This window comes from Mytilus californianus, unplaced genomic scaffold (genome assembly GCF_021869535.1).
Source record: "Mytilus californianus isolate M0D057914Y unplaced genomic scaffold, xbMytCali1.0.p SCAF_6, whole genome shotgun sequence".
NCBI classification, from domain to species: domain Eukaryota; kingdom Metazoa; phylum Mollusca; class Bivalvia; order Mytilida; family Mytilidae; genus Mytilus; species Mytilus californianus.
The window spans coordinates 91,635,112-91,658,948 of record NW_026262712.1 but is presented as its reverse complement, the minus strand read 5'-3'; the positions used below and the strand labels follow the sequence as shown (position 1 = coordinate 91,658,948).

Genomic DNA, 23,837 nt, shown 5'->3' with positions numbered 1-23,837 from the left:
ATTCTGAGCATTTTTTTGCCATGGCAGATTTACTATATCTATTATAGTTTACAAGAAATAACACAATAAATGCATTTTACCTATCCCTTTGAACCAGGTGAGCTAAAAAAAAATATAATGCTGCTAATGAATAATTATGTAGAGGGTCTTTATATGATATGCAGACAAAATCAGTTGAACAGATTTTATATAGGTCATACATAGATTTTTATTATATAATACAGTTCAATGTCCTTAGTATAATGAGTAAAATGGTAATTCTGGTTCAATGTCCTAAGGGATAAAAGGATATTCAATGTTCTAAGAGTTAAATAAATATACTTATGAGAGAGATTTAATATCACAGAGAAGACTTCACAGAATATTTCCCATAAAGATTAGTCAAAGTCCAAAAAATTGGAACTGCCCAATGGTATCACTTGAAAGTTCAAATCTTCAGTATCAAATTAATTTGACTATTACGTATGTTCTTTACTAATATAAATATATATCAGTAGGACAGCCTGGCTTCCATTTGCCTATCAAGCACGTCCCTTGTAGCAGTTCCATATAAATATAGGTCAATGGGACAGTATGGCGTTCACCTGTCTCTGGAGCAGGTCCATTGCATATAATTATATGCCAGAATGACAGTATAGTATTCATTTCCATCAAGCACGACCCCTGTCATGTAAGTTTCATATAAATATATGCCAATAGGACGGTATGGCTTTGATTAATTGATCAGTCTAGTTTCAGGCATGTTATTAAAATATATCAACTGCATATTTAATGTTTTTCAAACAAATGAACTAAAATAAATGCTCAAACCTATTGGTTAACTGCCAGAGTCAAAAGATATGATAGATTCAACAGAATAAAATAGATTAAACCCCAACAGCATGTTGACCTATGAAGATAAGTTTAGTTTGCATTTTTCCGGGAAAAGTAGAACATATTATTTTTTTAATATTTTTCATCCAAGTTTGAGGGAATCCCCAATCGATATCGTGATACATACAACTTTCAAAACTTGTCCAAAAGGTTCACTTGAGTTTATACCAGTCATATGGCTTACCCTCATTAAGAAACGGCTCAAAGCAATATTTTTTTTTAAAATAAGTTGGTTAACAGTACTAAGTATGACTGAAAATTCAATATTACTATATGATTTGTTTGCTTCCTTTTTTAATTGAAGTAAATAAAAAAAATGTCTTACCTGTTGGAGAAATAAATGATGTCAAACAACTTCTTGTATTTACTTTTTCTTGGGAGATCTGCTACTGACATGACAGGTAAAAATGTTATCTTCACATCATCCAATGGCAAAGATTCTGGAAAAGTGAAAATATGCTCTAAAAATTCCCTTTAAATCCGAATGACACATTTAAGTAACTCAAGATAAAATTCAAACTGAACTGACCAATCACAAACCAAATCATTTAGTACTTATAATGTGAAAAATAAAAGATTTGTTGTATGTTTACCAATGAGGCAACCATCCCCCAAAGACAAAAGGAGAAGAATGAAAAACAACTACAGGTCACTGAAAACAGCCTTCAACAATTGGCAAAAAACATACTTTTATAGTAAGTTATCACAGGCCCAAGAATGACAAGATGTGAACAATTCAACAGAGAAATTTCAGCTATTACATTGTTAAATGAAAAACATTTATGGCCGACGGTAAATGACAATAACTGAATTACAGGCTTTGGACAGGCACATAAAGAATGTGGTGGGGTTAAACATTTGTTTAAATGTTTTGTGAAAGCTCAACCATCCCCAATACCTTGGACTGTAGTGTAACAACACAACATAAGAGCAAACTGTAATTATCAGTTGGAATGGGCTTGACTCATAAGATCATTACAATATATGGTATGGGTTCAGACTTTGTTGATGGCAATACCGTCACTTGTTAGTGTACAAATTTTTCCTCTGGCCTTAAATGGATAACTGTCTCATTGACAATCATACCACATCTCCTTATTTTAGGAATAAAACCATTAATTTATAGTAGCCCATTGCTTTCTATGTTAAATTCTGCAATTTCAAGCATTAATGGCTACTTTGGTCTTAAGTTCAAATAAAGTGGCAATCATTTCAAGTCAAAACTATACCTTATCCTGACTTGTGCTAAAAATTCAACATACCTTTAATTGCATATTTGAGCAAACTGGTTCCCAGAAGTTTGGTAGTACAAAAACAGGTACTTCTGATCTGAACAACAGGGCAAATGAGCCCTCCTTTAATAATTTCTCATATTTTTTTTGTTATTCATAAGAAACTTTCAACAAAGGTTCTACAGTGATCCCAATTCCTCAAGTTTTTATTGATACCAAAATTACCCAAATAGTTTATTTTTTGACAAAGTTACAGCTAAGCATAGGAACTATTTTGTTTAAAATATGTACATGTACTACTTTCTTGTATGTTCTTTTTGAAAGGGCCCAAAATAGTGGTTCTATACCTTAATAAATATAAACATCATAGTAGAGTTGTATTAAAATCAATCCAAAAACTTATCAGATGTAATTATAAACTAAGTCCGTAGCTCATTGTTCCAAGTTAAAGATTGAAACTTATTTATTTTGTAAATCACATTGTCATAAAAAAAAGGTTTAGTGTTCACCACTGTATCTTTAATTTTGTAAGTGCTTACTGTGGAAAAAAAAGGATTACATTTTTTAACCATATTTACATTCTAAATGCTTGAGGTTAATAGTTTCAATGTCATGAAAATATTACATTCATTATTAAAGTATGAATTACTACTGGTAAAAAGACATCCTTGGTAAAATCGAAACATCAAGTTACAGCCAAAAACATCATTGCTTCAACAAATATTGGATTGATTATCAAAAAAAATCAGAAATATTAAGTTCATTGAATAATAATTAATATCTTATCCAAAAATAAACTGTTGACACAGAGATATGTCTTGCCTATCAGCATAAAATTCGTAAAAAGACAATCTGATGGACAGCAACATTGCTTATCAATTCAGTCACTGGACCATGATCTAGTGGGCAGGGCCTGAAAATGATTGACAAACTGAGATGTACAGACAGTAATATAACTTTATACAAAATATCGTTGCTTATTGTAAGTAGTTCCTATCAATATAACTTAAGCAGAAAAACTTAACATTGAAAATTGCTAATTAATTCAACGTCATTGGACCATGTCCTAAGGTGCAGGGCCTCAAAAATACTCATCAAACTGGTATGTACTGATAGTAATGCAACTTTATACAAAATATTATTAATCTATCACAAGGTATTCTTATCAAACTGACTTAAGCAGAAAAACTTAACATTGAAAATTGCTAATTAATTCAGAGTCACTGGACCATGACCTAGGGGGCAGGGCCTCAAAATAGTCATCAAACTGATATGAACTGATAGTAATGCAACTTCATACAAAATATCAGTGATCTATCACAAGTAGATCCTATCAAACTAACTGAAGCAGAAAACTTCACAATGAAAATTGATAAGTAATTCAAAGTCACTGTACCATGTGACCTAGGGGGCAGGGCCTCAAAATAGTCATCAAACTGATATGAACTGATAGTAATGCAACTTCATACAAAATATCAGTGATCTATCACAAGTAGATCCTATCAAACTAACTGAAGCAGAAAACTTCACATTGAAAATTGCTAATTAATTCAAAGTCACTGGACCATGTCCCAGGGGGCATGGCCTCAAAATAGCTGTCAAACTGATATGTACTGATAGTAATGCATTTCATAAAAAATATCATTGATCTATCACAAGTAGACCCTATCAAACTAACTTAAGCAGAAAACTTAACATTGAAAATTGCTAATTAATTCAAAGTGACTGGTCAATGTCCAAGGGGGCAGGCTCTCAAAATAGTCATCAAACTGATATGTACTGATAGTAATGCAGCTTGATATTAAATATCAATGATCTATCACAAGTAGTTCCTATCAAACTAACTTAAGCAGAAAACTTAACAATTGTTGACGCAGTCGCCGGAGCCAGAAAAGCAATCCCTATGTCTCTCTTTCTGAGACTTTCGTCACAGGCGAGACAATAAGAATAACTTCTTGAGAATGTGTGTTCTAAATATCCTATGACCTTCAAAAGAAAGGAGTGGCCTTGGTGGCCTGGGTGGCCTCGGTGGTCTAAGAAATCTATTGTATCACTAGCCTGTCAACAATGAGGTTGTGAGTTTGAATCATGACGTGGCAGGTGCGCTCGACACCAATCCTAATTGACTAGGATTGTCAATTTACGAAGGTTGGTGGTTCTCTCCTGGCACTACGGCTTCCTCCACCAATAAAAACTGACCACCCTGAAATAGCACAATAGTGCTTAAAGAGACTTTAAACACCAATCAATCAAATGAGGGGCAATCTGGCCAATTTGGGATCCCTATCACTTAAAACTATACTTTATTACCAATAAGAACATAAATATTCTCAGATGAGCTTACTGACTGATCTAATTTTAGTAATATGATGCTATCGAAACAGTATTAAAGTAAGGAAATGAGACAAACTATCCACCTGAGACCAAAGAAGGTGGACGTAAGCAACTGTTCATTTTACTCCTTCTGTACAATGATTTTAGCCTACGCCAGAAGAAGCCTTTGTTTTGGTAAGTTTTTATATGGCTATTCTTAACTGCAGTTATTATTGCCATGATTACTAGCACAGTTCAGCACCACAAACTGGTCAAAACCAACTACTGTATATTGGGTCTTATTTTTAGCTTTTTTCGCCTCCGACATTTTATCATGAAATTCACCCTACACGAACATTTCACCTGTCATTTAATTGCATTGTTCGAGGCCATGAAATGTGAATAACTAACACAGCAAAGATTTAACTGCCCCATCTTTGGCCAAAACCATGAACAAATACAGATGCAAAATAACCCTATATACAATATTAATTGTGTTTTTCCAAAGCACTTTCTCCTTCAAAGGCTTTGATGTTTAGCTGACACATCAAAAGTCAAACAATGATTTTGCCATATAAACTGTTTACTGTTTTTTTTTCCAATTTGTACTCTCCTCTCACATGTTTGAAATTGCACTCACAATGGGTTATAAGTGTTATTATCAGTGCAAATAAGGTAACTTTCTAAGAGGATTTTTTCAATCCCATATGTTCACATAATCCACTGGATGACCTAGTGTTCCAAAGCCTTTAAATGGAAACAGTAACCATTCATACATAACAATGGTAATGCAGGTCCTGACATAGGTTAGAATTATTTTACACTTATTATGGCATTAAAGTGGCAACAGCTATTTGAACCTTTTAAGACATTTGATCAATGAATATTATATAAAGAGCACATTGCCATTTATGCACTAAACTACCAGTGAAGTTCATAAAACCCAAATATTTTGTTTCAGAGGTGTTGTGCATTGGTGGGAAGGGGTGCATTTCTCCATTGGCTATTTATATGAGTCCATAATTGGCCATTGAAAACCCTTTTCAATGATTTAATCAGGTTAAATCAGATTTATTTTTCAATACAAAAACTTTACAAAAGCTATCATAACATATCTACCCTTCAACAATTGAAAATACATGTATTGAGCTTTTTTTATATGACTATACGATATATAAAAAGGATAACAGGAATTTTTCAAAAATATTGGACCTTAAAAAAGACCACACCAACCACAAACACCCAATTCTTATTGAAAACAAAGGCCAGACATATAAAGAAAGACAAGCAACATGAACAAACACATAGTACAGACTACAGATAGCCCCACATTTCTTGGACAACAAAACTAAACACACGGTTTTCATTAAATTGAACAGTGTTATTTTTTTAATGAAAGTCGAAGCAAATCTGTGATGAGGCAAAATCCAAAAGTTCTAAAAAAAATTTTAGGTCTTCAGGTATCTTCTTAAGTTGGCTGTTGTGGGTTTGATACACATCCAAAAAAAACAAAGACTTAATAAAATCATATTTGTTGCTTCTCCACAGAGCATGCATCAATGAGGAATAAGACATAAGACTGGTTGGTTCTGAGTTAGAATAAAGTGTATAAGTAATGTGACATGTAATTCTGCTGACCTATGACCACATGCATACATTAATAATCAAACTGAGCATGCCTACAAATTAAAACTACAAAGAAGGGTATATATTCAATTGACATTAACATGATATAATCCTTAAGAAGCATTTAATATTTGCTGCTGAAAGTTAAAATACCAGCTAATCAATCCGTCATTTCAATTATCTATCAAACAAGGTGTACACAAATGTTAAGATGGATACACACCCAAATGCAACACTGTATTTGTCTTGTAAAGGGACATAAAAAAATCAGGTAAAAAAATGAAATAAACAATTACTTACCATATTCATCCTTAGCAGGATTAGATTGTGATGCAGTCTCTGTGCTGTCAGTTTTTTCTGTATTGTCTCCCTCATTTTCCTCTTCTTCAGTAATTTCTATGAAAACAAGAATGTGTCCATAGTACACGGATGCCCCATTCGTACTATCATTTTCTATGTTCAGTGGACCAAGAAATTTGGGTCAAAACTCAAATTTGGCATTAAAATTAAAAAGATCATATCATAGGGAACATGTATACTAAGTTTCAAGTTGATTGGACTTCAACTTCATCAAAAACTACCTTGACCAAAAACTGTAACCTGAAGCGGGACAGACGGACAGACCAGAAAACACAATGCCCCTTCTATTATCTAAGGTGGGGCATAAAAACAACATACAAATTGTCCTCTTTGTGTGTGTTTGCAATTAAACATTTTGAACAAATATCATAAAACTAGATGTGTTGGAATGACACGAATGGCCCCTCTTGCAAAAAAGCTTGAAGCTATTTTTAGGAGTAGAAATTTGAGAATGAAAGTCTGTAACTCGATCTGTAACTCATCATAGAAGACTCACATACTAAATAACAGCTCAATATGTGAAGGCGTTTAGAATAAAAAGTCTGTAGAACAGTTATTTTCACGTAAGTCCAAAGCCCGTAATTTCATCAAAAATAAGCGGAGCAGAACCAAACGTAAACTTGATCTGTAACTCATCATAGTAGACTCGCATACTAAAAATCAGCTCAAAATGTGAAGGCGTTTAGAAAAAAAGTCTGTATAACTGTTTGTTGCAGAATGAAGGAATGACAGAAAGACCACTTTGTGGAGGGGCCATAAAAACTTTTTATGCTTTTTTTCATAAAAAAGAAACCCCTAAATTGTACAACTATGACTGACTGATTGACATCAATTAACATAAACTTTCTATATTGCCTACTCTTTTAGCACAATTTAGTTAGAACAAGAATGTGTCCATAGTACACGGATGCCCCACTCGCACTATCATTCTCTATGTTCAGTAGACTGTGAAATTGGGGTCAAAACTCTAATTTGGCTTAAAAATTAGATAGATCATATCATAGGGAACATGTGTACTAAGTTTCAAGTTGATTGGACTTCAACTTCATCAAAAACTACCTCGACCAAAAACTTTAACCTGAAGCGGGACAGACGGACAGACGGACAAACGGACGGACGAACTGACGCACAGACAAAAAACATAACGCCCCTTTACTATCGTAGATGGGGCATAAAAATCTATGTTCTTCATATATTCATAAAATCCAAAATTCATTTTATTGAGGAAATGATAAGTTTTATACATTTTTTTATGTTGATGTTAGTTAAAAGTTTTGTGATTCATCAAAAGTTCAAGAAATTAAGTTTGACTTATTTCAAACGGAATAGCACATCCTAATTTTTACGGTGATGTGCTTTACCAAGCCCAGAAATTTAGATACCATCAGGGTTAACTTATCAATCCTTTAAATAAACTTATTCTAAAAGGTTACCAATTAAATACTGTAATTAGATCTTTGATTATTGTTTTTATTGGTATAAATATTGATTTTGTTATCAGTATATTAAAACCATACTAAATATTATTGTTATACACATAGGCACATTCAAGGTACTACAATATGTCGATAACTATATTTTGGAACTGCACAAGGTCATTTTTTTCTCTGTTTATGAAGTCTTTACACTAAATCCATTGGATGTTGGATGTGTACTGATTGATATTTAAGTCTTAGATACATTATTTTTTTATTAGTTGTCATTGGCTTTGAACTAGCTGTCATTAATTGTGAATACTCCCAGATCTGTACTTTGTGTCTTTGTGTCTGTTTGTTTTTTAGGGATGTATAAATACCCTGCCACGTCTGGTCTGTGTTTTTCTGCTTTGTATCGATCTGATGAGTAAAGCCCTTTTCAACTGATTTTTATAGTTTGTTCTTATGTTGTACTGTTACACCACTGTCCCAGGTTAGGGGAGGATTGGCACCTTCATTCATGTTTACCAAGCCAAATTCTATATGTGCCTGTCCCAAAGTCAGGAGCCTGTAGTCAGGGCCTAATCTAGGATTTTTGAGAGGGAGAAGTGACTTCTCCTTCCATGAGAGAGTTGGGAGAAGTGATCAATTTCATGGAGAAGTGAAATTCCATTACCGTTTCGTTTGCATAGTGTTTTCGTGTACATCATTAAGGGAAAATTGTTTTATTTATGCAATAATAAATATACTTGCAGTGTTTTATATGATATTGTATAAAATGTATGAATTGAAAATTCTTAATAAAAAGGTTTAGACAATGTAGTTGTTATTTATTCATTCGACCTTTTATGCTGTCAACTTGAAATTAAGTTTGTTGCTTGCCTAGTAATATTATCATGCATTAATCCCATGTGCATCTGCTTCGATAAGTCCAGAAAATATGGCTCCCAGTTTATGTGATGACTTTTTAATGACTGGGCAATTTAATGTTTATCATCACATGTCATAATTTTTAAAAAATATTGACTGTTCAGGATATCATGTCAGCTGTAAGTTGAGAATCTCGTGAAAGATTGCAAGCCTATATATAAATGAAAATATTTAGCAATCACATTTTAATAAGTCGATAAAGAGCTAATTTTTATCATTTTGTTATAAAAGATATCTCCCCAATTTATGAGCCCTAATTAACAAATTGGTCACAAGCTGGCCATTTGTTGTACGTTTGCAGTCATCTTATCCATTGGCTGTCTTTCTACCTTTTATATTTCAATTTTTGATCAAAGAATGTAAAAAATCTTCCGTTCATTCCCACCCTCGAACCAACCGAATAGTAAAATTGATCGTCTCGTAATAAATAAAAAGAAAACAAATCAGCTGAGTGATTACGCAACATCCTCGGATGAAAATCATCGTAAAATGATAACTCAAACAGACGGTCTGTTTCTCATTCCAATAGGTTTGAATGTTAAATCTATGGATGCTCAAAGTCGCTGTTGTATTTATTTCATTTAAACCTCGAAAGTATTAGTCCTGGGTCACTTCGAAAATTTCGATTTTCCTTGTCGCCGCCATTTTTGTTACCTGTGAATCTTGTAAAATTCAAGTTGTCTCCCTTTAATCGATTTTGATAGCGATTTGACTTCGCCATGAAGTCAGTCAGCCGGCGAGTTTTAGCGATTTTCAAAACTCCTTGGCGACTTAAATCATCATTTCGCCAGCAAGATTATGGCCTGCCTGTAGTTCAGTGGTTGTCGTTGGTTCACGTCTGTCATATTTGCTTTTCGTAATTTGTTTTGTTATAAATTAGGTCGTTAGTTTTCTCAATTGAATTGTTTCATATTTTTCATATTAGGGCCTTTTATAGCCAACTATACGGTATGGGTTTTCATCATTATTGAAGGCCGTAGGCTTGCCTATAATTGCTTACATTTACTTCATTTGAACTTTGGTGATTAGTTGTCTCATTGGCAATCATACCACGTTTCCTTGTTCTGACATTAATACAATTGTCTTCAACATCCATAAACTGTTTTAATTTTGTGGGGACTGATATGTTAACCACAAAATTTAAACATTTATCTAATAAATACCTCATATGAAATAATTTTAGTACTATGTGAAAAAAAATCCATGTTATTGATACTTAAGCCCTTAAAAATTTAGCAGTTTTTAACAAAGAAACAAAAAAATAAGATTATAGTAGGAAAGTATGTGCCATACCCTTGTGCATGTGTAGATATGTTAAAGTTCAGTATAAGTGTATGGCTGTTTTAGTTGAGTTTTAAGTGTAAGTGTATACCTTTTATATTTCATTTTAAGTCAAACTTAACATAGTTCAGTATAAATGTCTGCCTGATATAGTTCAGTATAAATGTCTACCTGTTCAATTTCAGTCTAAGTGTATGCCTCTTATAGTTAAGTGCTAGTGTTTAACTGTTGACATTCATTTTAAGTGAAACCTGCTACAGTTTAGTATAAATGTCTACCTGATATAGTTCACTTTTAACGTAAATCTTATATAATTTCCTGTTACATTTCAGAATAGTGAATGCCTGATATAACACACAGATTGATTGATTGTTGGTGTTTAACACCACTTTCAGCACTATTGGTTATATTTTGGCAGTCAGTTTTTATTGGTAGAGGAAGCTGGAGTACCCCGAAAGAACCACCTACTTTTGGCAAGAAAACTGGCAATCCTAGTCAATTAAGATTGGGGTCAAACGCACCTTCCATCTTCAAGTTTCAGAATCACACCATCAGTGTTGACAGGCTAGTGATACAGTAGTTGAACTACTTAGACCACTCAGCCACAGAGGCCCCTGATATAACTCAGTATTAGTGTATACCTGTTATTGTTCATTATAAGTACAAACCCGTTATAGTTGCTGTTTTATTTTCTTTTGTTTCTTCAGTTTGAGGTGGTACATATTTCTCTTTGTTCATTATCTCATGTAATAATGATAGAATATTGAACTCTGACACATGCCAGGACATCTGTAAAAAGTAATTATAATGTTATCAGATCTGAATGGAAATATAAGACTGAATGAGTGAATGAGTAAATTATTTTAACTTGTGTCAAAACTGTTGTTTTGTCATATGCCAGCTTAAGATTTTGGCCAGCATTTTTGTCCATTTTTTTTTATATTTTTGTGTTTCTTCCATTTTGCTGAAAGACATTTCATCATTATAAAACTATCATCATGATACTTAATTCTTTTACATTCTTTTTTGCCTCATATCTTTCCAATACTCTTTTTTTTCAATTCAAGTACCATACATCGTCTTGCCAATGATAGAAAAAAATCGGAGCAGTTTTTGTTTTTTTAAATCATTACTACAGCTGTTTAATGCATTAAATGAGAAATATATATACTGTGGATTCATTTAATTTGTGGGTACCAATTTTTGTGGATTAAAGAAAAATTGTATTTTCGTGGATAACTGATTTCATGGTTTTGCTCAAGTCTGCATACAAGCCTATAGAAAATTTGTACTTGGTTAAACATTTAAATTTGTACTTGGTTAAACATTTAAATTTGTACTTGGTTAAACATTTAAATTTGTGATTAACCTGTATCCTCCAAATCAACGATAATTGGTATCCCACAAATACTAATGAATCCACTTTAGTGAGGAATAAATTGAGAAAAGTAGTTGAGAAAACCCAACAGGATTAGCATAACTTTTTTAGGAACAAATTATGTAAACAATTTTTTTCTTCATACAAAATAACCCCTTTACTGCAATCATCCCAGTGAATAGAGTATCATAAAAATACAATTGTATGCAAAAATAACTATTGATGAAGACTGTTTGGTGACCTATAATTGCTAACTTCTCATCATTTGGTCTCTGGTGGAGAGTTGTCTCATTGGCAATGATACCACATCTTATGATTTTTATATCACATGGGAGATAATTCTAATTGATAGACTCACTTTTGCATACATATTATTATTCTTTTTAAACAATGTTTTATCCTCTGACTGTATACCAAATGGAATATATGGGCTAACTAACATATCACCCCAGTATCCTCGTTTGGCCAGCCTCTCTCCTTCCTGTAAAATATATCATAATCTTAGTAGTAACATATCAATATATCTAGAGATAATATAATTGTACTCTATACCAGTTTGCCTCTTGCAACTATCTGTTGTGCTTGTAAGACAAGAAATACAACCAAGCACCTCAACAGTATATATGTAAACACAAACACAAACATAATAGTATCATCAAAATTTCATTGCAGTTGAGACAAAAATGAAAATAAATTCCTACCATATATGACAGATACTATTCCTCATATTTTAGTGGCAACCCTCACATAATATTTCATCAAATTTACTTTACAAGAAATTAATAAACTGTTTAAAAAATGGTTCTTATATCTGATGACCTATAATTGGATATATCTACTTTTTTATAATCTGTAAAATTCAAAAAGTCTCTGTTTGTTGTATTCAAAATAGATGTCACTATTAAATTGTAATATATGAAGCACTATAAGTTTATTAATCTATTTGATGTTTCAAAATTTGCATTTAACAAATTAATAAAATTTTCTTTAGCTTGGTATTGAATTTCATGATTACAAGTCTTACGAGTCATAAAACCTCCCAGTATTGCAACATTCTGGCTCACTGCCAATAGTTTGAAGATCAATTCATCCAATCAGATATAAGACCATCAACTCCTCTCTGATCTCAATAGTGAAACAAGTTAGTGTAAAGACTCTGGTGTATATATTGTATTTGGTACATACATGTTTAACTAGAACACCAGATGCCAGGGTTCTGTTCGGTACATCATAATTTCCTTCTCTTGGTTCATAAGCTATACCATATTTCCTCCAATTCTTGTATTCTCGTGCGTGTATGATGTCACCCTACAATTCATTAATACTTGAATGTTAACATGTGTGACTAATACATAAAATAATAAACTGTTGACACAGAGATATGTCTCGCCTTTACGTAACTTTGATAGTATAATGCAAATGTTGAAACTGAAATGGCAAAACTTTAACAAGTAAACATTGCAAAACATTCAAAGTTTGCCTTTACATAATTTTGGAAGGCACTTCAATTATTTTTGTATGGGTGGGGCAGGTCATGAAGTTCAAATTGTGTGGTTATGTATGCAAAGTGCAATGCAATTGTATGGGTGCCTTCCAACCCCCCAACTCCCTCGTTTTGTTTTTTTCTTTTCTGGATAGCCCTTATCACAAACTATAATATGTAAACTATGGCAGTTTTAAAGTCAATAGACCATGACTGAGAGGGCAGGGCCAAATAATCTCCATGGAACTGAGATGTGCCAATGCTTATATCACTGCATAAAAAATATCATTGACTTATCATAAGTGGTTCCCCTTAAACTGACCTAATCACAAACTAATACATGTAAACTAAGCAAAAGTCTCAAAGTCAATAGACTATGACTGAGGGAGCAGGTCTGAATCAATATAGTAAAATATGAAACTCATTTGTTATTTTCAACCAATTCCATGATAATAAGTTTCTCACAAGCTGTGAATGTACGGTATTCATCATAAATGACAACAAAACAAATAATTTAGCCTTAAGTGTCATGAATCTTCTGTCATTTCATATTAAGTGTTCAACCCAAATAGCATTCTAAAAAAATATCAGGATCAGGTTCTGAAAAAAACAAACTTTAAATGCTTTTTTCTCTGTAACTACACATTATTTTACGATTTTTCCAAGTGAATATACTTTATATGAACCCACTGATGTATAATAGATAAATAGGTCCAAAGTGATTATTCAGTACAATTTTGAATAACTCATGGTAATTAGGGTCATGTAGCAGTTAAGGAGCAGGCAGTCATCTTCCCCAAAACATCTTTTCTACTGGGCACCTAAGTCCACCCCGAAGGAGTTTTTGTTGCTCAATCTTTAGTTTTGTGTGTATGTTTTGTTATTGTTGTCTGTGATTTCATAATTTTTTTTGTGGTGTTGTCTGTTTTTATTTGACCTATGCTTTGTGATTGCCCCTTTATATCTTCTCCCTCTTTTAACTGAAACAACATTTTTAGTTCTTTATTCCAAAGATTCTGTTATTGCAAATTCCCAAGATCAATATATAAATAACACATAGCTGAGAGGGTGATAGAGCAGATTGTTACCCCGAGAAAACATTGTCAACCGCGGCGGAGCCAAGGTTGACAATGCTTTTTCGAGGGCTATCAATCTGCTCTATCACCCTCTCAGCTATGTGTTATTTAATTCATTATACTGAATGTCCTATCATTATTGTCTTTTTCAGATGAATTTTATTTAAAAGTATTTTCTATGACGTCACGTACATAACAAAGTTATAGGTATAAGAAAAATCAACAGAAGTGAAGCAAGATGTTTTATTTTTTTATTTTGACCGTCAAATAATAGAATCTGAGCCAAAACGTAGAACTTAAGCATTGTATTTAATTACTTGATGTAAATTCAATTCATTGTCCTTTAAATTATCGATTTTTGATTGGTCTGGACGAGGTGACATTCAAAAAAATTGTCACCCGCTCAGCCATGTGATAGAGGAAATTAACACCCTCGTATTAGCTAATCAAAATATGGCATTTTAACGTGAAGTATAATAATACATAATATTAAACTCTCTTTCTCCTAACCTCATGTGATAGTCCTAGCGAAATACATTATCTCTGGTGTCATATCGTACTCCTAGATTTCTTTGTAATCGTAAGTCCTTGAAAAATGTCATTATTTACCTCACTTTCTACTAATCTCATGTGATAGTCCCAGTCAAATACATTATCTCTGGTGTCATATCCTACTCCTAGATCTCTTTGTAATCGTAAGTCCCTGAAAAATGTCATTATTTACCTCTCTTTCTACTAATCTCATGTGATAGTCCCAGTCAAATACATTATCTCTGGTGTCATATCGTACTCCTAGATCTCTTTGTAATCGTAAGTCCCTGTAAAATATCATTATTTACAATTTAACACTTAACTTATATCCCTCTGATTTGTACTGAAATAATGCTACCTATTTTACAGAGGACAAGAAATTAACACAATAAGAATAAAAAAAAAAAATGTGTTTGAGGACACGAATGCCCCCGCTCAAGCTTGCTTATGATATGTGAAAATACTATTGGGATGGAAGCACGGACAGACAGACGAACGGATGGTCAAAGGTAAGACTTAATGCCCCCTTCGCCTAGCAGCTGGGGCATAAAAATCTATAGGTCATTCTCTTTAATAATATAAGCATTTTGTATAAGAAATTCTGGCTTAATCCACAATAACATGCAAAATGCACCATACAAATATACTTGCTAGTAATTGTTTTCCTGCAGACCAGGAAACAGTTCCCTAATATTTCAGAGTAAGCATATGATCTCTAGAAAGACCATTGAAAAATAAGAAGAGAGGCTGAAACTCCAGTATCCTTTTCAAAGAGTAAAAGTAATATTTACAAAAATACATCTACTGTTTTAAACATATTCATTAGTTGTGTATCTACTATTTTAAACTTTTTCATATTAAAGATCTAGAAATAGAATTATAGAACACATTGTAAATGCTTTGTTTGCTTCTGTAGTCTGATCAATATCCCTTGTCAAAAGTTAACAATACAATATATAAATATACAAAGTTGATTTGAGTTTAACTTACCACATTTTTTCTACATCAAAAAACTTTGGATCAGGATTTCTCCAAAATTTAAATATTCCTTCCATGAAATCTCTTTCTTTAAACTGAAAATAAGCAAACTATGTCATGTTATAAATAATTGATGTTTACAAAAATAAAAAAAATGTTTAGATATAAAAGAAATTAATGATATAAACCAAATCCAAGTCAACCCCTGTGGTTGGCATACTTTTTATTTTGTAATTAAGAGCAAAAGTAAAGAATGTTCTAACTCTTAAATGAACTGTATTCACATTACCTTAAGTTGTGATAAATCTATACATGGTAATGTTTTCTCTAAATAATCAAAATCTGTAACCATCCTGTCAAAATAAAAGCAAAGATCTATGACCAAAATTACCTCCCTTGTTTACAAAAATTGCTATATGAACACATTAGACAATGTTACTTTTATGAGAATCGAAGGTCATAATTTTAATATCCTTATCAGTTCAAACCAAACATTGAACTTGATATTTGCAGCTTCTCTGTTTAAATAGGTACACTTTTTTTACAAGTGAAAACAGAGATTGGTCAGTTTCGTGTATCATTGTGGTGTCGAAGTTGGATGAAAAATCTGTCTGCACGCTATAATCTTGTCATGAGTCTAGTACAAGGAAAGGTTCATATTCTTTTCACGTTCAAGTCTTTTTCTGGTTATAAACTATCTACTGTTATTTAATACAAGTGTGTTTTATAGTATTTTCTTCTTTTTTGTTAGTATGTTTGTCTGGTTTTTACTGCATTTTTGGACTTTTTTGCTTGTTAATTCTTTACATGAATATATGACAGTGAAATTAACACAATGTTTACATAGAATACAAAACTAGTTTCTTAAACATGGTCTTTCTAAGTGTCAACCAAAGAAGGAAATTCTAACAGATCAATCACATTCAAGTATGTGTAGATATGCAAATCATATCAGAATTATAGATATGTAATGATTCCTCTTTTATGACCTGAAATACTGGATACATGTATTTCTCAAAGTAGATTTTTTTTTCTCACAAGAACAATTGGGAAATCATCTACATACTTTATTAATTCATTTGACATCTTCTGTACGTATTCCATGGATTGCTGTCTAACAAGTAAATTTCCATATAGTTCTAAAAATAGTTCTGCTTTCTCTACAATGGAAAATTTATCTCATTTATAAATGTAACTTTACTATGGTCAATTTGTTTAAAATTATGCACTGTTCAAAATATTGCAATGTAAAATTAATATAGAACAGCAGCAGGTATGACTGTAAGAATGCATGATTTCTTGGTCAGCAAATAAAGTATTCTGAACTTGCTTTTAGCAACTATGAGCATTCTTTAACAGATATTAAAGTATTGATTTTAATAAAGCTGTGCAACTTTTGTTGCCCTCTTTATCAATATTATAAAGCACTTATTCTAAACTTATTTCAAATGTGCCTTTTCTCTATTCCACTGATCAAGATAACAGGGTGGGTTGAGAAGTCACAAAACTTGTTTAGCACCACCAAATCTGATGCAAGGAACCCATGACGGTGCTTGTCATTTACTACTGTGGATTCATATTATTTGTGGGATACCAAATGTCGTGGATTTTCTGGGTGAACCAAGAATAAAAGTGATCAACAAGGTACAAAATTTCAAAGTACAAAATCAAATATCCACGAAAATCTTTTTTTTTCCTTATTCCAAAATAATTAGTACCCACGAAAATAAATGAATCCACATTTGTTTTTTTCAAGTTCATTTGTGAAATTTGTGTTCAAATGTAAAGACATGAACAATTCAAATATGCCCTTTACTATATGGCTGCTTGTCGTCTATAACTAAAAATTTCATAAAGACCTCTAGATAATCTCTTAGTTTGTATAGCCCTACTGTTGTTTTACTGATGTTACATGTATCTCCTTATATTTGTACCAAATCAAAAACATCAGCAGAGATGACAATTCACAAACTTTTACCATATAATAAATCCTTTTTCAACTGTTTACACACTCATTTTCATCCCACTGCTACCTTTTACGCCTTACACCAGATCACACACAATATTGTACATTCTTATAAACTGTTATGATTCAAGCTTTTAATTTAGAGTTGTTTTTGAATAATAAGGTCTTTTCCATCAATCATTAACCAATGCCAATGTCATGAAAGGTCTCCACTAGTTAGAAAGTTGTACAATTGCTTTATAAAATAATTTTGGGAAAACCAGTGGTTGGAAGAGGTTCATTTTCTTGACCCCTAGTTACCACACTGGTAGTTTCATCTGAAGAGCCAAGTGCCAAAAGGAAGTGATACTTTTTTTTTACATCAAATATCTATGAGATAAGTCATTTAGCAATAGATATCATGAAATTAAGCAATACTGTAATTGTTATGAATATGTGTCAAGCTATGGTGTTCTTAATAAGCCAAACAGGCAAGTGGGGAATATAGCAACATCTCATATTATCAGAATGCACAAAAAATGAATGATTCTCAAAGCAAATAAGCATGGCACATATTTTCATATTTTTGGCATGCCATGTCAATATCTTACCTTGTAAACCCATTCTGTTTGGTAATTCCAGAAATAGTGACATGAACAATAAGTCTCTACAGTAAAGTTCACATTGTGTTTCAATGATGTAGAACTAAAATATAGATAAAAAAACTATTCTGTATATTTTAATTAAATGTAGAGGACAAGAAACTACAAGTCACATCTAACTAGACAATGTTTATTATTGGTCAGAAGTCTTTTCAAGATATTGGTATGTGAATTGAATGATGTGCAAAAAACAATCTGGAATTTTTACCCTTTCCTCTGTCAGCTATAGAGTAAAAGGTTTCCATGATCCTGATTTTATATCTTATATTCACACTTTTCTATAATATAATCACTACATTACTGACAAAAATTCTAATTAAATAAATTTTAAAATTTTTATATCCAAGTGTCATTATAGCAATATGGAGACCTGGGTTAGTGGAAATAACTCTTCAACTAAATTATGTGTTTGTTTTAGTCAGTTTTATCAATGGTTTTTAACATTCATGTGAAACAGAATTAAAATGATCAGTGTTTCTTTAAAGTCTAGAAGATATATTTGTGAAAATAGTTAACACTAATGTTTCAGTAAGTTTCAAGAGTTAAGTCCCTATAGACGGTCAACCTCCTGAAAGAAAAAGTAACTTTATTTTGTCTAACTGCCTTTAATTAACAATAACTGACAGAACCTTACATGTAATTTTCGTTTCTTGTGTCTATATGATCTGGCGATGGTTTGTAGAATATGTCTGATATCACCTGCTCCAACCAAAAGTATATTTAACGTGTCTATAAAAATATAAAATTATAACTACAATAATAATTGCATGAAAATGAAAATGAATCTTGTAAATGTAAAAATTAAAGATTCCCATATTTTATTGCAATGCATATAAAACATAAAACATTCATATCAATAAACAATATTGTATCGACAGTGTTAATAAAAAATTGACCAAATCATTACTTTTAGATAAAATTCGTAAGGGTTCCGCGGAACCCAGTGTCTCGCCTACTTTTTCTGTTAATCGCAGGCTCAACAAAAATGAGGAAGTAAATCAATAAAAATATTCCTCTTGATACTGTCTTTTGATTGTAAGAAGCTTCTGTCCAAGTTTGGTAAAAATCCAGGATAGTTTATGAATCTAATAAATGTTTAAAAACTTTAACTGCAGACTGAATGTAATGTTAACTGGAAGAAAACAAAATTTCCTTCTGGATACTACCATTTGATCATAAACAAGCTTCTGTCCAAGTTTGGTACAAATCCAAAATAGTATAAGAAAGTTATTAAAATTTTAAAAACTTTAACCACAGAGTGAATGTGTTGTTTCCTGGCAGAAAATCTAAGTCCATTTAAAAGTAAAATACGGAAAAAATGGATTTATTTTTTTACAAAATGTCCTTCTAGATACTAGCTTTTGATCATAAACAAGCTTCTGTCCAAGTTTGGTACAAATCCAGGATAGTTTAAGAAAGTTATTAAAATTTTAAAAACTTTAACCACAGAGTGAATGTGTTTTTTCCTGACAGAAAATCTAAGTCCATTTAAAAGTAAAATAAGGAAAAAATGGATTTATTTTTTTACAAAATTTACTTCTGGATACTATCTTATGATCATAAACAAGCTTCTGTCCAAGTTTGGTACAAACCCAGGATAGTTTAAGAAAGTTATTAAAATTTTAAAAACTTTAACCACAGAGTGAATGTATTATTTCCCGGCAGAAAAACTAAGTCCATTTATAAGTAAAATACGGAAAAAATGGAATTTTATTTTTACAAAATTTACTTCTGGATACTTTTTTTATGATCATAAACAAGCTTCTATCCAAGTTTGGTAGAAATCCAGGATAGTTTAAGAAAGTTATTAAAATTTCAAAAACTTTAACCACAGAGTGAATATTTGTGGACGCCGCCGACGTAGGATCGCTATGTCTCGCTTTTTCGACTAAAGTCGAAGGCTCGACAAAAATGGAGTTATTTAGCAAAATTGGTGGTTTTAAGATTCTTTGACAAAAAAAGACTAGTGAAGAAAAGAGAAATGCATTTTAACTAATCTGGGGATCATGAGTAGACTGTTTAAAGTTTATATGTGCATAATTGCGCAAATAATATAAGCACTAATAATTGCTATTCCATCAAAATTACAAATATGTTTTACCTTTTGTTTCATCTGTATCAAGTTTCAAATTGTTCAGTGCTGAGATAGTATCTGTAAATTATATAAAGAATTAATTTACTGTTGACACTGACATGACTGAATATTTTAAGAATGTTTGTAATTTCAATAGTAAACTATAAATCGGGAAATTTTGGTTTAAGGATATTTTGGCAGTTTTGCCAAAACAGTAGTGTGTAAAATTTTGGCTCTTTCCTGTGCTTTATCTTATTTTTATGTTGGCATAATGGATTTCATTGTTAGTCACTTAAAGGGGACCAAAAAATATGTATTTTACATATTGCTTATTCAACTGAATTATAGGACAAAATACCAAACATTGCCAAAGCAGCAAAGACAAAAAACATTACGATAATAAGTAGAAAAAATAAATTTCATAAGACTAATTTTTCTCCTTTAATAATATTTAATTATATATGGGCAATTTTTTTTAATTATTGCTCAGAATGTTTCAATTATGGTTAGTGGAAATTTAACATTAAATTGATGTATGTTTATCTTTTGTGTGTTTAATTTTGGCACTTTCGTCTTGGGTCCCAAAGAAACCAAAATAAGACTACAGTGGACAAGTAGCTCAGGAAATTTTACCTTCTCTCAACTGGTATTTTTCGCAAATAACACTTCTGAATATGACATAACTGTTTAATTACACCTATCAGCAATAAGGGATGCTTAACTTAATCATTAATTTCATTTTTCTTTCCCTTTAGCAAAACAGATGGATTTAATACTAAAGAGCACAAATAATCAAGAGTCTCAATGAAGGGTAAAATAAACTGTTATACACATATGCACAATGTACATTCATGGTTCTACAATCTGAAGATACATGTACCTATATTTAGACATTGCACAAGGTCATGTTTTTTTCCGACAGTTATGCCTTTACACTAAATCCATTGGATGTTGGATGTGTACTGATTGATGTTTAAGTCTTAAATACACGATTTTTTAATTAGTTGTTGTTTGCTTTGAACTAGCTTTCAGTAACTTTTAGTACTCAGAGATTTGTACTTAGGGATTTTGTTAGTTATTTTAGTGATTTGAATCAATCTGAAGAGTTAAGCCCTTTTCAACTGATTTTTATAGTTTGTTCTTAAGTTGTGCTGTTACACCAGTGTTCAAGGTAAGGTCATGGTTGGGTGCCCACAAAACATGTTTGACCCCTCCAAACTCTTGTATGTGCCTCCCATGTCAGGAGCCTGTAATGGAGTGGTTGTCGTTTATTGCTGTTTATCATTGAATTATTTTACTGTGTTACTTTTGTCATTTCAGGGCCTTTTATAGTTTGCTATGCAGTATGGGTTTGCTCATTGATGAAGGCTGTATTGTGATCTATAGATGCTTATATAGCTTGCTATGCAGTTTGGGTTAGCTCATTGATGAAGACTGTATGGTGATTTATAGTTTCTTACTTCTGTGTCATTTGGTTTCTGGTGGAGAGTTGTGTGATTGACAAGGGGCGAACGTGTGGGGTGCGAAAGTGTATTAGGCACGAACGGACCCAATACCACATTTTTTTGTGATTGATGAATGGATATACAAAGATATATAGATTTGATGAAGGATTCCTAGAACTTGAAAAAAGAAGAAAATGATTGAGGTAAGGTTCCTTTTCCTGCAGTAGTAATTTTCAGGGCATTTACGAACATTCTATTTAGATCACACACTATTTTTGGGTGCAGGTCGTTTCGTAACCTGGTCGTTTCGTAACTAGTCGATTCGTAACTTAACTAGGTCGTTTCGTACCTGAGACGTTTTGTAACCTTATATCAATATATAATAACAATAAGAGTAGTAGGCTACGCAAAAAGTAATAAAAAGACTTAGTGATGTATGTGTATATATATATATCTATATTTATTTATTAAATACTTTATTGCACATAAATTTACACTTTACAAGTACAGTTTTGCACACATGCGAATAGAACAGAAGAATTTGAATTGTCCATCATCATTTAGATGTACCCCGTCTTTATCAAAGTATTTAGTCTTCTGCCACGTGTTTTGATGTCTCCAATACTTGACACCACCCATCTTTATGTTGCTTAGTTCTTTATTTATCTTCTTTTTTTTCTATCATAAGTTGTTTCTTTCATGTTTCTTGTTTTTAGTCTGATGATGTTGGAGCCTATAACTACAGAAGGAACATCTAAGCGCTTGACATCTTTTGCGAGTTGTACAATCTCTGATGCTGTGTGTGATGCAGATAATTTATCACAGATGTCATTCTCTCCAATCTGTATGAAAACAAAGTCGGGTTTAAATTTCTTCACTATGTGGAGATCAAAATGTCTCAATGACTGTACTTTTCTCCCGCCTACCCTGTGAAGCTTTGTTTTGACAGAACTTGATAAGTCGGATTGCGTTCTTAACATCCAATTTTCCAGTCTTCGGATGAAACTGTGACCTATCACAAGTACTTTGGGCTTATTTGCTGTTAGTGACATATTTGGCGTTTATAGATGAATGAAAAAGGAGTAAAAAAACTGCTATTATACCATTAAGTGAACACTTGTCACTTACATTTATTTAATTTAACCACACCTAGTAATTTATCAATTTAATTCAAATTAAATTTATTCAAAATATTTCACTACTGATTGCTTTTTGTGTAGTTATTAAACATATATCAGAAAGATTGATTGCCATTATAACTGTAAATTAATTTTTATTAATTAAATTCTTAAACTTTAGATTAATTAAATGGCTTACGTTGTGCAAGTGGTAATTGCAAGCAGTAAAAGTTATGATCACATAGCTTGAATGTTAAAACAACAATTAATTTCTCTTAGAGTAAGATAAAGTGTTTAAAAAAAAAAAAAAAAACTGTAACTCCGCCAACGCCGGTCCCCAGCCCGGGTGAAAAAGGAGGAGGGTTATGCAATTGCATGTAAAAGTGAAAAAAAAGGAGAAAATAATTATTTTTTTCAGGTCGTGTGCCATAGGTCGTGTGCCATTAATCTACTTAATCACTTTACACCTACTGTAATTACTTTTTATTACCTGTCATTAGTTGTCATAAAACCATTAAAGCTGTCACCGAGTGTAATTACCAATTAGCCAATTAGCCAATAATTAAAAAGATTTCAGAAAATTTTAAATTAAAAATATTACGATATTGTTATTATTAGATGAACAATTTGATTATTTTTTAATAATAACTTTAACTTTTTCATTTAAACTAATTAATTTAAACTAACACTTTATAACCATATATAATTACAAAAGTTACGAAACGTCTCAGTTACAAAACAAGGTAGTTACGAATCGACCAGGTACGAAACGACCAGGTTACGAAACGACGTGCATTCCTATTTTTAATCAAATTGCTGAAAATATCAAATGTTATCCACCTGTATCTTGCAAATCTAGAGCCGGGGTGAATCCCCACCAGGTGATTGTCCCGAACTGATCCGTCATTGTCTTATAATTCTATGGAAAGGCATGAAATCATTATCTTTTTCTATGACATGTTAAATCTTGCCGCCTCGTGTCCTCCATTTGTAAACAAACTAGTTTCGCAGTAAATAAACAAATATTATTTTGATAAATATCCCAATATTTTATGCATTTTTTTCTAGTTTCTTACCTTGTTGAAAATTTATTCTCCTTTAAACGAAATTCAAATTG

The 23,837-nt window shown here is 32.0% G+C and overlaps 1 protein-coding gene across 1 annotated transcript in view; it reads right to left on the bottom strand.

The window, feature by feature from the left end:
- The window catches only part of LOC127706355 (dynein axonemal assembly factor 3-like), a 49,480-nt gene extending 25,745 nt beyond the window's left edge, over positions 1-23,735 (bottom strand). Inside the window, exons 1-13 of the mRNA XM_052210926.1 lie at positions 23,561-23,735; positions 20,185-20,235; positions 18,718-18,812; positions 18,033-18,126; positions 16,543-16,636; positions 15,766-15,829; positions 15,489-15,571; positions 14,692-14,785; positions 12,594-12,716; positions 11,767-11,889; positions 10,699-10,819; positions 6,345-6,440; positions 1,199-1,313 (exon numbers count right to left, since the gene is read on the bottom strand). Of these exons, the coding sequence (XP_052066886.1) occupies positions 1,199-1,313; positions 6,345-6,440; positions 10,699-10,819; positions 11,767-11,889; positions 12,594-12,716; positions 14,692-14,785; positions 15,489-15,571; positions 15,766-15,829; positions 16,543-16,636; positions 18,033-18,126; positions 18,718-18,812; positions 20,185-20,235; positions 23,561-23,627 (1,220 nt within the window). The 5' untranslated portion in view covers positions 23,628-23,735. The remainder of the gene's footprint in view (positions 1-1,198; positions 1,314-6,344; positions 6,441-10,698; positions 10,820-11,766; positions 11,890-12,593; positions 12,717-14,691; positions 14,786-15,488; positions 15,572-15,765; positions 15,830-16,542; positions 16,637-18,032; positions 18,127-18,717; positions 18,813-20,184; positions 20,236-23,560) is intronic.
- Positions 23,736-23,837: the final 102 nt, after the last annotated feature.